Below are 12,575 nucleotides of genomic sequence, written 5' to 3'. Positions count from 1 at the left end.
CATACACATCATTATATTAGCCTACACATCATTATATTAGCATACACGCCATTATATTAGCATACACGTCATTATATTAGCATACACAGTATTACAGCTAAGCCTACAGGTGGAGAACTAAACAAGTATTCTAATGTTCTGTTCGGCGCTCTGCTTGGTGCTCTGTTAGGTGCTCTGCTTGGTGCTCTGTTCGGTGCTCTGCTTGGTGCTCTGTTCGGTGCTCTGTTCGGTGCTCGGTTCGGTGCTCTGCTTGGTGCTCTGTTTGGTGCTCTGCTTGGTGCTCTGTTCGGTGCTCTGATCGGTGCTCTGCTTGGTGCTCTGCTTGGTGCTCTGTTCGGTGCTCTGCTTGGTGCTCTGGTTGGTGCTCTGTTCGGTGCTCTGCTTGGTGCTCTGGTTAGTGCTCTGTTTGGTGCTCTGCTTGGTGCTCTCTTCGGTGCTCTGTTCGGTGCTCTGCTTAGTGCTCTGCTCAGTGCACTGCTCGGGGCTCTGATTCTTCACAATTTTTCCATGAGAACGATTTGCTTTGCTTTGTAATTCAAAAATGTATTGAGTAAAATGATTCTAATTAATAAAGGGAGGATTTAAAATATTCACAAGGTGATGGGAGAAAAGAAGTGGACAGGTATTGGGCCCATATTCATAAAGCGTCTCAGAGTATGAGTGCTGACCTAGGGCCAGGTATCCCTGTCCATGTCATCTTGGATCAGCACTCATACTCTGAGTGCTTTGGGAATATGGGCCCTGGTGTGTCATTTTGGTGTTATGGCAATTCTGGTGTGGTAGATTTCTTAAAGGGGTATGAGTTCACTTGTGATTTTTCTTCTTGATCTTCTTTCTTCCAGTCTCTCATGGTCTCTCTCTCACTTTCTGGTGTTCATCCAGTATCCTCCAAACCGAGTATAATACAGAAACTCATGGGTGGGTTGAGAGACAGAGAGATCCATAATCCAGCTGAACATGAATGTTGTTGTGTTTGCGTGTAACACCTTCAGAAAGCCTTTGGTGACGCATTTATTCAAACACATTTAAATTGGTTTGTGACATTCATGTGATGTCGCGCGGCTATTTAACGAACAATATTATGACTACTGTCACTTTGGTTTACAAGCAATACCGAAAGCAGCCACATGATGGCGCCAGAGTCTTTCACATAGGCCATACATCTCTTCAATTTTATTTTATACTCGAATGCAGTGCTGATGATGACAGGTGCGCGCTGTCGGGATTTTTTAAATAAAGACATAAAATTGTTGACGTGTATTAATGCATTTGGGATGATACGTTTCCGTTATCCATATTGCATGCCCTATTATGCGTGTATATTTTTTATTTAACAAAGCAAACCAGTGAAGAACAAATTCTTATTTAAAATTACGGCCTACAGTAGGAACAGTAGGTTAACTTCCTTGTTCAGGAGCAGAAGGACAGATGGTGCCTTGTCGGTTCGGGGATTCGATGCACCAACCTTTCGGTTACTGTCCCAACGCTCTAACCACTAGGCTGACCACCAGGCTACCTACCGCCCCATATATATCTATATATGATCCTTATTGCCTAGCTCACCTTCATTAAATCAAATAATAACGGACTTTAATACATGGGGTTGTTCATTAAATTAACGTCAAGTTGAGTTATTCTCCGTACCCCAACAGCTCGCGCTCCACGGGGGTGGGGTGAGAAAAATATCACCTGCCCGGCCTGGAAAATTAAGCACTCAGCTTCTTGCGACCTTACCCGAAACTGCTCTTTGCCCAATCCCCCCGGGGATAATAACTCGCAATCCGACATAATACCAGCCAGGCAGCCACCGACCCCCGGTGACACGTACGGGGAAGGGCGTCTCGAGCAGCAGGCAAGACGAACCTGGCTGACATCACCGTTGCGCGTTGCTCGTGCTCCCATAGATCCGTAGGCATCTCCTCCTCCCTCCCTCAGCCTTTTGGAACAGCCTGTGTGTATTCACTGCACTTAATCAAGGAGCGCGCGAGGCAGGAGGCGGACGGAGGGCGTGAACTAAAGAGGAACGGAGAACGGGAACACCACCAGAGCGCGGGACAGCACAGAGAGAGAAAGAGATACCCATCCAGATACATTTTATTTTCTCTCTGAACCGCTCCTCAATCACACTTTCTCCCGGCTTTCGAGACTGTCAGATTCGACATCGAGGGTTTATTATCATTAATCTGATCCAAACCTGCAAACCTGCGGGCTTTTTCCAAACTCCGAACCCTTTAGCCTTTCACCAGTGATGTCCAAGGAACAACCGACCAAATCGGGGCTACGGGTGGTACACCAGAAGGCTATGGCTTCACTAGGCAACATGGATTGCCCTGCTCGTTTCTCGCCGGATTGTGCTCCAATAGAATGAAGCTGGTTTGGGTTAAACGCAGAGTGCAGAGATGTCCGTGCCGTTGTTGAAGATCGGCGTTGTGCTGAGCACCATGGCGATGATCACGAACTGGATGTCGCAGACTCTGCCCTCTCTAGTTGGGCTCAATACCACCAAGCTCACCGCGGAGAGGGCAGGCTACCCGGACAGGAGCACCGGAGTAAGTGGCACCGCTACTTTACGCTTCCCGCGGGTTCATTTTGTCTGCATAAACAATTACTGGTTTTGCTACCAATTTTTACTTGGCTGGAGGATTTTATTTGGTTGGTTAATGAATTATTAAAAGTTTATTTAGGCCTACTAGGCTATTGCCTCCACCAAAATATCATATTTGCTGCTTGACAGGGTCACTAGTATTTATGTTGTGCTGCTTATGTTTTCAGCGCCTGGATGCTTGTCAGATCTTAGAGAAAATCGAATTTCAGATGCATGATTAATATCGCCTCTCATGTTGATCACTCGCGGGATAGATATAGAGACGGGGAGCGAGATAGTCTTGTTGTATCCTACTGTATGTTCGAGGAGGGGCGTGGGAGCGCGCTGCATTGAGAGAGGTGGAGGAGAACAAGGGCGCGCGGTGGAGACGGAGAGCGACAATGAGTTTGTTTGGATGCTGCCATTGATAAAACGCTGCAAGGTAAACATTTTGTGAAAATGAAATTTCGCATCCAGACCTTTCCAGTGAAGTCAGCTGGGTTCCTCTTTGTCCCCGGCAGTCAGGCAACCTCCGCTCAGCGGCGTCTCTGATTATCGAATGAAGGGCTCACCAGAGAAAAAAAAGGTCATTTTATTACGCGGGGCATATTGCATCTTGTCTTCTTGTGTCTTTGTCAAGCACATTCCGACTTTTTGGTTAATCAAAGTAAATTGTTATGATTATAATGAAATATAAATCGTCTCATACTTTGTGAGATATTTTACGTATTAAGGTTGACTATGAAACCATTCATAAAACCCACGCCTTCATGGGTTACATTTTTGGCACAAAGCTATTGTATCACGACATATACTATTTCAATAGAGTCATAAAAAAAACAGTACTACTAAGAATTTATAAGAATTTGTTCTTAACTGACTTGCCTGGTTAAATAAAGGTAAAAAAAAAAAAATTAAAAGCAGTACTATAATGAATAAAGATCCCCGTGCCTACATAGTCATTTTAGTTTATTATGTGATGATCAGATGGATAAAATGTTGAGTTATTACATAGTAATAAAGATCAGTCGGGTGGAGTGCTTTGCTTTCTCTATCTAATCTGTACTCCCGCGGGATTATTGATAAAAGATTCCTCCAAACGAATTTGCCTTTCATGGTGATATAGTCCTAATGACTGGATAAGCTAGTGTAGTAGAGTACTACAGTACATACTCTACCTAGTAATCCATCATCCACTTTGTCACTATATTCACTCAATGCCCCTGTGAAGTGAAGGTTTCCAGTTGGTTTTAAACATTCACATAGTTTTATTTTCAATTCATTTACCACATTTTAAGTACATTATTGGTGACATTTTTGGTGAATTTATAGGATAGTATGTACAGGGATGACTAAAACAGTATCCAAGCACTATATCCCATATCCTATGACTCTCAGTAGTGCGCCAAAAACATCATAATGCACTTAGATCAATGTTCACTATTGAAATAGGATGGTCATGATGTAGGCTACAGTGAAACAATAGATTGTGGATGAGTGTGTCGATTCAGGATCAGGATGCTGTTGGCGTTTATGTACAGTGGTAATGGAAGTGCTAATATTTCAGATGAATCAGGCAGATATTCTCTGTCTTAAGAGACTGAATAGGAGGGAAGAGCCACTACAGCCAGTCTTAGCCCAATCTCAATGTGGACTGATTGGACTGTGTTGATTGTTTAGTTTTGACAATCTCACACCTTCTATTCGTGTTGTTTTATAATTAGCCACCAATAACTTTGATAATGTACATAGATGAGTATTTGGACAAGTCTCGACCAGTTCGATAGGCTGCCGTTCCCCTCTGATGGCATGTTATAATTTGCTGGAGCAGGGCGGGAGGAGTTTAATGGTTCTCATCATGGCCAGATGGCACCGTGCTCAATCCTGCGTGCGTGTGCATCCCACAGACAGACTGACATTATGTAAGCTCTGGCTGTATCTATGTAGTAGTGAGGGTTTAACGCACGACTCCACTCCACCACTCCAACGGGTGCGACACGTCACCACAAGCATACACCGTGTGATTGAAACGTACTGCTAAGATAAGCCTATTCAGTCAGAGAGCAGGCGAGGAGGGATGGGGTACAATACTTTATTCAACAAATCCCTGACAATTGGATTATAGGATGAATGCTTTTGTTATTCTCTTGTCTCATCTGTTTTCTCTTGTTTTTTTTCCTTTCATCCCCTCATCTCTTTTTATCCCTTCCTCACCTCTCACCTCTCTCAAACACTCTCCTGTTTTCTCTCTCTTTCGTCCTCTTCTTTCCCACTTTATGTAACATGACTTTCTTTCTTGCTTCTGAATCTCTCGCTCCCTTTTTCCCTTTCTCTGTCCATCCTTCCCTCCATCTCTCTCTTCCAGGTGTTGCCAGCGAACCCAGAGGAGTCATGGCAGGTGTACAGTTCAGCCCAGGACAGTGAGGGGAGGTGTGTGTGCACTGTGGTGGCACCGCAGCAGTCCATGTGTTCACGAGACGCCCGCACCAAACAGCTGAGGCAGCTACTGGAGAAGGTAACTATGGTGACATAATGTCCACAGCAACACTAATGACCTGTCACGTCTTACCTCACAGACCGCGACCACCCCCCCCATCCTGGACAGCAGCCCAAGCATGCACTCACACAAACACAGACACATGGACAGCATCCCCGGACCAGACAAGCTATGGGAGCAGCACCCTGCCTCAACCTGTTCAACATCACAGACTATGAGCCCATGCTATAGAAATATAATTTCTAGAATGGGCATCCCCATTCAAGCTAATGTTCTGTGATGGATGAATCGGTGGCCATATTGAGTGTACTCATGCCCATTTCTATGTCTCCCTGATCTCCCCTGTGATAGGTCCAGAACATGACCCAGTCCATCCAGGTGCTGGACCAGCGGACCCAGAGAGACCTGCAGTACGTGGAGAAGATGGAGGTGCAGCTGAGAGGTCTGGAGACCAAGTTCAGACAGGTGGAGGAGAACCACAAGCAGAACATCGCCAAGCAATACAAGGTACAGCAGCAGCCCAGCACACCTAAACCCACCCTGCTGGGGCTATGGGGCTATCACCATGACCACTGCCACTCATCTGACACAACCACCTCCACCCTCCATGGATGGCTTTTTGTGTGTGCCCACGGCCCACTCAGGATATGGTCCAGTATCAGATGATAATCAACAACATTCTGATTCTAAAGTTATTTGAAAAGATACTTCGATGCTGGATCCTCGCAGATTATTAACAGAGAGCACTCAAAAATGCAATTTCAATACTTATCTATTATCTGTATTTAATTACTGGTTAATGAATGAGTGTTGAGATTGAACCATAGGTGTGCTGCATATTTCCTTTTCGATGGTTCAGCATCACCAACCTCACCTAGAGTGTTTTCAATAGTCCCTAGGAACAGCTCTGAGTTGTAATGTATCAGGACTGTATCAGAATTAACCAAACACCCGGGATTTAGGACTTTTGATAGGAAGGTTTTGGATTCAATATCTAAATAAAAAGTATTCTTCCTCCACAACAAAATTGGCTTGTAACCGTTATTACAACCGCAACTACCATTTCCACTAACACTAGTACTACTACTAATAACACTAGTACTACTACTAATAACACTAGTACTACTACTAATAACACTAGTACTACTACTAATAACACTAGTACTACTACTAATAACACTAGTACTACTACTAATAACACTAGTACTACTACTAATAACACTAGTACTACTACTAATAACACTAGTACTACTACTAATAACACTAGTACTACACTAGTACTACTACTAATAACACTAGTACTACTACTAATAACACTAGTACTACTAGTACTAATAACACTAGTACTACTACTAATAACACTAGTACTACTACTAATAACACTAGTACTACTACTAATAACACTAGTACTACTACTAATAACACTAGTACTACTACTAATAACACTAGTACTACTACTAATAACACTAGTACTACTACTAATAACACTAGTACTACTACTAATAACACTAGTACTACTACTAATAACACTAGTACTACTACTAATAACACTAGTACTACTACTAATAACACCAGTACTACTACTAATAACACTAGTACTACTACTAATAACACTAGTACTACTACTAATAACACTAGTACTACTACTAATAACACTAGTACTACTACTAATAACACTAGTACTACTACTAACACTAGTACTACTACTAATAACACTAGTACTACTACTAATAACACTAGTACTACTACTAATAACACTAGTACTACTACTAATAACACTAGTACTACTACTAATAACACTAGTACTACTACTAATAACACTAGTACTACTACTAATAACACTAGGACTACTACTAATAACACTAGTACTACTAATAACACTAGTACTACTACTAATAACACTAGTACTACTACTAATAACACTAGTACTACTACTAATAACACTAGTACTACTACTAATAACACTAGTACTACTACTAATAATACTAGTACTACTACTAATAACACTAGTACTACTACTAATAACACTAGTACTACTACTAATAACACTAGGACTACTACTAATAACACTAGTACTACTACTAATAACACTAGTACTACTACTAATAACACTAGTACTACTACTAATAACACTAGTACTACTACTAATAACACTAGTACTACTACTAATAACACTAGTACTACTACTAATAACACTAGTACTACTACTAATAATACTAGTACTACTACTAATAACACTAGTACTACTACTAATAACACTAGTACTACACTAATAACACTAGTACTACTACTAATAACACTAGTACTACTACTAATAACACTAGTACTACTACTAATAATACTAGTACTACTACTAATAACACTAGTACTACTACTAATAACACTAGTACTACTACTAATAACACTAGTACTACTACTAATAACACTAGTACTACTACTAATAACACTAGTACTACTACTAATAATACTAGTACTACTACTACACTAGTAGTACTACTAATAACACTAGTACTACTACAATAACACTAGTACTACTACTAATAACACTAGTACTACTACTAATAACACTAGTACTACTACTAATAACACTAGTACTACTACTAATAACACTAGTACTACTAATAATAATACTAGTACTACTACTAATAACACTAGTACTACTACTAATAACACTAGTACTACTACTAATAACACTAGTACTACTACTAATAACACTAGTACTACTACTAATAACACTAGTACTACTACTAATAACACTAGTACTACTACTAATAACACTAGTACTACTACTAATAACACTAGTACTACTACTAATAACACTAGTACTACTACTAATAACACTAGTACTACTACTAATAACACTAGTACTACTACTAATAACACTAGTACTACTACTAATAACACTAGTACTACTACTAATAACACTAGTACTACTACTAATAACACTAGTACTACTACTAATAACACTAGTACTACTACTAATAACACTAGTACTACTACTAATAATACTAGTACTACTACTAATAACACTAGTACTACTACTAATAACACTAGTACTACTACTAATAACACTAGTACTACTACTAATAACACTAGTACTACTACTAATAACACTAGTAACCATAATTCATTCTGGGGTATGAGCTGGAGGGATATTGGACAATTCAGTGGGCACATGCAAAAACTATCATCAACCAGATATTCATTCATTGCTTGGCTCACCTTCCTTCCTCCTTTCCTCCTCCTCCTCGCTCTCCTGCCTTTAGAATTATTATCATCAATGGCAATTTAGCACCACACATTCTTTGATTGATTGATTGGTTGATCGGTTGATTGGTTGATTGATTGAACTAATCAATGAGAGAGGGTAGTATATTTACCAGTAAGTCACAACTAACTTTTAAAACCACATAGGGAGCGTGCATAAATTCACTCTGGCTATCTACTCCGATTTAGAGCACCTCGCCAGTGCGCAGAAAAACGGATGAATTTACGAAAGCTCAACACCCGTTGAATATGGCGGTGTCAGTAAACGTCGGCAAAAAAGCGTAATTAAATTGATGCCAGCCGCACAGTTACAGTCATCAACACTCTGGATAACATGTGAACAGCCTAAACAGCTCTGCGAGGGCGAGTAAAATGGTCAGAGTGAGGTGTTGACTAGTGTGTGTCTGGAAGTAGCTATCAAGCTATCCAACGTTAGCCAGTTAGCTTGGGTGCCTGACTGCCGTTGTGATCGCTCGGATCAACCCTACTCCTCGACCAGAGCATCCAGTGTGCGCTCTGAACGCTCCGAGAGCGAACCGCTCTGAATTTTCTAATGTACAATCTGACAACGCTCTCAATTTAAGAACGCCCAGAGCGCACTCTGGCACTCCAGATTAAATTTACGAGCACACCCATAGTCAGAAGCTACATGCACATTGATGTAAGTTTCCTGGCACTCAGACAAATACTGTAGATCCATTTTCCCACTCCTCTCCAGTTACCTGTCTAATGATGATAGACTGAACTTCAGCATGTATTGTAGTCTCAACATTAACAGCAGTATCAATCACAAAACAACTATTTCCACCCCCTGCATCCCTGACTGAGTGTCTACATTTCCAATGCATGCCTCCCACATTCATATCATGAGTGCAAAATCAAAGCATGCTTAACATACTCTCTAATCCAGTGTGTGTTGTTCTGTGTCTCTTAGATAGGTTAGTGAGCTAGATGTCAACAGTATGTTATTTTCTTGCTTGCAGGGCTAACTTTAGGACATGTAAAGAGAGAAGAAGAGGCAGGTCAATCTCATGTTCCACCTGAACTGGGCTACCACAGTACTGCGAGATTTACGAGCGTTCATGATTTACCTTTCGCACCATTAGTACTACTACTAAGAAACTCCACGCACCCCTTTCCCAAATAACCAACCAGCCAGCTCTACCTACCTGAAACCCCACCCACCCCTTTCTCAAATAACCAACCAGCCCACTCTACCTACCTGAAACCCCACCCACCCCTTTCTCAAATAACCAACCAGCCAGCTCTACCTACCTGAAACCCCACCCACCCCTTTCTCAAATAACCAACCAGCCCACTCTACCATTCCTGAAACCCCACCCACCCCTTTCTCAAATAACCAACCAGCCCACTCTACCATTCCTGAAACCCCACCCACCCCTTTCTCAAATAACCAACCAGCCCACTCTACCATTCCTGAAACCCCACCCACCCCTTTCTCAAATAACCAACCAGCCCACTCTACCTACCTGAAACCCCACCCACCCCTTTCTCAAATAACCAACCAGCCCACTCTACCATTCCTGAAACCTCACCCACCCCTTTCTCAAATAACCAACCAGCCCACTCTACCTACCTGAAACCACACCTACCCCTTTCCCAAATAACCAACCAACCAGCCAACCCTACCTACCTTCCCTACCTTCCCTATCTTCCCAACCCTACCTACCTTCCCTACCTGCCCTACCTTCCCTACCTTACCTACCTTCCCTACCTTACCTACCTTCCCTACCTTCCCAACCCTACCTACCTTCCCTACCTTACCTACCTTACCTACCTTCCCTACCTTACCTACCTTACCTACCTTACCTACCTTACCTACCTTCCCTACCTTACCTACCTTCCCTACCTTCCCAACCCTACCTACCTTCTCTACCTTCCCTACCTGCCCTACCTTACCTACCTTCCCAACCCTACCTACCTTCCCTACCTTCCCTACCTTCCCAACCCTACCTACCTTCCCTACCTACCTACCTTCCCTACCTTCCCTACCTTACCTACCTTCCCTACCTTCCCTACCTTACCTACCTTACCTACCTTCCTACCTTACCTACCTTCCCTACCTTCCTTACCTACCTTCCCTACCTTCCCTACCTTCCTTCCCTACCTTCCCTACCTTCCCTACCTTATCTACCTTACCTACCTTCCCTACCTTACCTACCTTACCTACCTTCCCAACCCTACCTACCTTCCCTACTTTCCCTACCTTTACCTACCTTCCCAACCCTACCTACCTTCCCTACCTTACCTACCTTACCTACCTACCTTCCCTACCTTCCCAACCCTACCTACCTTCCCTACCTTACCTACCTTCCCTACCTTCCCTACCGTAACAACCTTCCCTGCCTTCCCTACCTTCCCTACCTTACCTACCTTACCTACCTTCCCTACCTTACCTACCTTCCCTACCTTCCCTACCTACCTTCCCTACCTTCCCTACCTTCCCTACCTTACCTACCTTCCCAACCCTACCTACCTTTCCCTACCTTACCTACCTTACCTACCTTTACCTACCTTCCCAACCCTACCTACCTTCCCTACCTTACCTACCTTCCCTACCTTCCCTACCTTAACAACCTTCCCTACCTTCCCTACCTTACCCACCTTCCCTACCTTCCCTACCTTACCTACCTTACCTACCTTCCCAACCCTACCTACCTTCCCTACCTTACCTACCTTCCCTACCTTCCCTACCTTACCTACCTTCCCTACCTTCCCTACCTTCCCAACCCTACCTACCTTCCCTACCTTACCTACCTTCCCTACCTTAACTCCCTTCCTTCCCTACCTTACCTACCTTACTTACCTTACCTACCTTACCCACCTTCCCTACCTTCCCTACCTTACCTACCTTACCTACCTTCCCAACCCTACCTACCTTCCCTACCTTACCTACCTTCCCTACCTTACCTACCTTACCTACCTTCCCAACCCTACCTACCTTCCCTACCCACATTCTTAGAAAAAAGGGTTCCAAAAGGGAAGCCTCTGTAGAAATGGTTCTACATTGAACCCCAAAGCATTTTACCTGCAACCAAAAATGGTTATTCAAATGGTTCTCCTATGGGGACACCCAAAGTCCCCTTTAAGGTTCTAGATAGCACCTTTTTTTCTAAGAGTGTACCTACCTACCTATCTTACCTATCTTACCTACCTACCTACCTACCTACCTACCTACCTACCTACCTACCTACCTTTACCTACCTACCTACCTATCTATCTATCTATCTATCTACCTACCACAGATCTATTTCTGCATGTTACTGGTAGAACATTTCCATCAAAAGGCTTTTTCAAAAGAAAACAATTAGTTGTTTACAGTTATTATAAAATATTTTTAACTTTTGGTTTTTGTCTATGCATACTTGGTTACTAAAGACTACTACGTACCTATAAACATTAGTGATAATAAAAACTGAAACCCTTTGTTGTGTGTGACATGTAAAAGCATGTAACTCTGTTGCATTTTAAACAATGATGACCAATAAAGAGCTTTCCCAATTGTTTCCTGGTGTACTGAGGGCTTGTGTATAACGTACCGGCTCGTCTGCATCAGGACCGAGCCTCTGCTTGTTCGCCAATACGGTGGAACACACATCAGGATTTGTTTGCTCAGACACACACAAACACACTGTACATACACACTGTACACACACACTGTACACTGCACACACTGTACACTGTACACTGTACACTGTACACTGCACACACACACACACACACACACACACACACACACACACACACACACACACACACACACACACACACACACACACACACACACACACACACACACACACACACACACACACAGGGCTATTGTGTTACTGTGAGAGAATGTCAGTGTAGGCCAGGCTAGGGTAGTCAGGGCTAGATAGGTGTTTTCTCCTTTTTAAAAAACTTTTTGGGAGTCTTTTTTTGTCTCCAGGCATGACACTGAACCCAGCTTATTTTAATCCTTTCAGGCCATAAAATCGAAAATGGAGGAGATTAGGCCGTTGATACCAGTGTTGGAGGAGTACAAAGCCGATGCCAAATTGGTATTGCAGTTTAAGGAGGAGGTCCAGAATCTGACGTCAGTTCTAAGCGAGCTCCAGGAGGAGATGGGAGCCTATGACTACGAGGAACTCCACAACCGAGTGTCAGGTCTTGAGGAGAGACTCCGAGCATGCATGCAAAAATTAGGTAGGCTGAGAAAGTTTC

At 42.8% G+C, this 12,575-nt stretch overlaps 1 protein-coding gene and 1 long non-coding RNA gene across 53 annotated transcripts in view; one reads left to right on the top strand and one right to left on the bottom strand.

Moving 5' to 3' along the window:
• The window catches only part of LOC118388064 (noelin-like), a 36,749-nt gene that overhangs the window by 4,799 nt on the left and 19,375 nt on the right, over window positions 1–12,575 (top strand). Inside the window, exons 1-4 of one of the 3 annotated variants that reach the window (XM_052525453.1) lie at window positions 1,969–2,549; window positions 4,950–5,099; window positions 5,433–5,588; window positions 12,338–12,557. In XM_052525453.1, the coding sequence (XP_052381413.1) occupies window positions 2,400–2,549; window positions 4,950–5,099; window positions 5,433–5,588; window positions 12,338–12,557 (676 nt within the window). In that variant the 5' untranslated portion in view covers window positions 1,969–2,399. Of the gene's footprint in view, window positions 1–1,968; window positions 2,550–2,825; window positions 3,027–4,949; window positions 5,100–5,432; window positions 5,589–12,337; window positions 12,558–12,575 lie in introns of those variants that run through there. The other 2 variants (XM_052525452.1, XM_052525454.1) reach the window with 2 other exon arrangements.
• Window positions 9,336–11,869, bottom strand: LOC127931793 (uncharacterized). 50 transcript variants are annotated; one of them, XR_008143080.1, is made up of 4 exons: window positions 11,212–11,869; window positions 10,947–11,054; window positions 10,792–10,827; window positions 9,336–10,760 (listed from the first exon to the last, which is right to left on the bottom strand). It is a non-coding gene; the product is annotated as an uncharacterized LOC127931793 (long non-coding RNA). The 50 variants fall into 50 exon arrangements; XR_008143052.1 differs by adding an exon at window positions 10,902–10,928 and having other exon boundaries at window positions 9,336–10,845; window positions 10,992–11,054; XR_008143065.1 differs by adding an exon at window positions 10,902–10,928 and having other exon boundaries at window positions 9,336–10,818; window positions 10,992–11,054.

Source organism: Oncorhynchus keta, chromosome 9 (genome assembly GCF_023373465.1).
Source record: "Oncorhynchus keta strain PuntledgeMale-10-30-2019 chromosome 9, Oket_V2, whole genome shotgun sequence".
NCBI classification, from domain to species: Eukaryota; Metazoa; Chordata; class Actinopteri; order Salmoniformes; family Salmonidae; genus Oncorhynchus; species Oncorhynchus keta.
The sequence above is the reverse complement of the archived record's forward strand: the minus strand, read 5'-3'. Positions and strand labels throughout refer to the sequence as shown.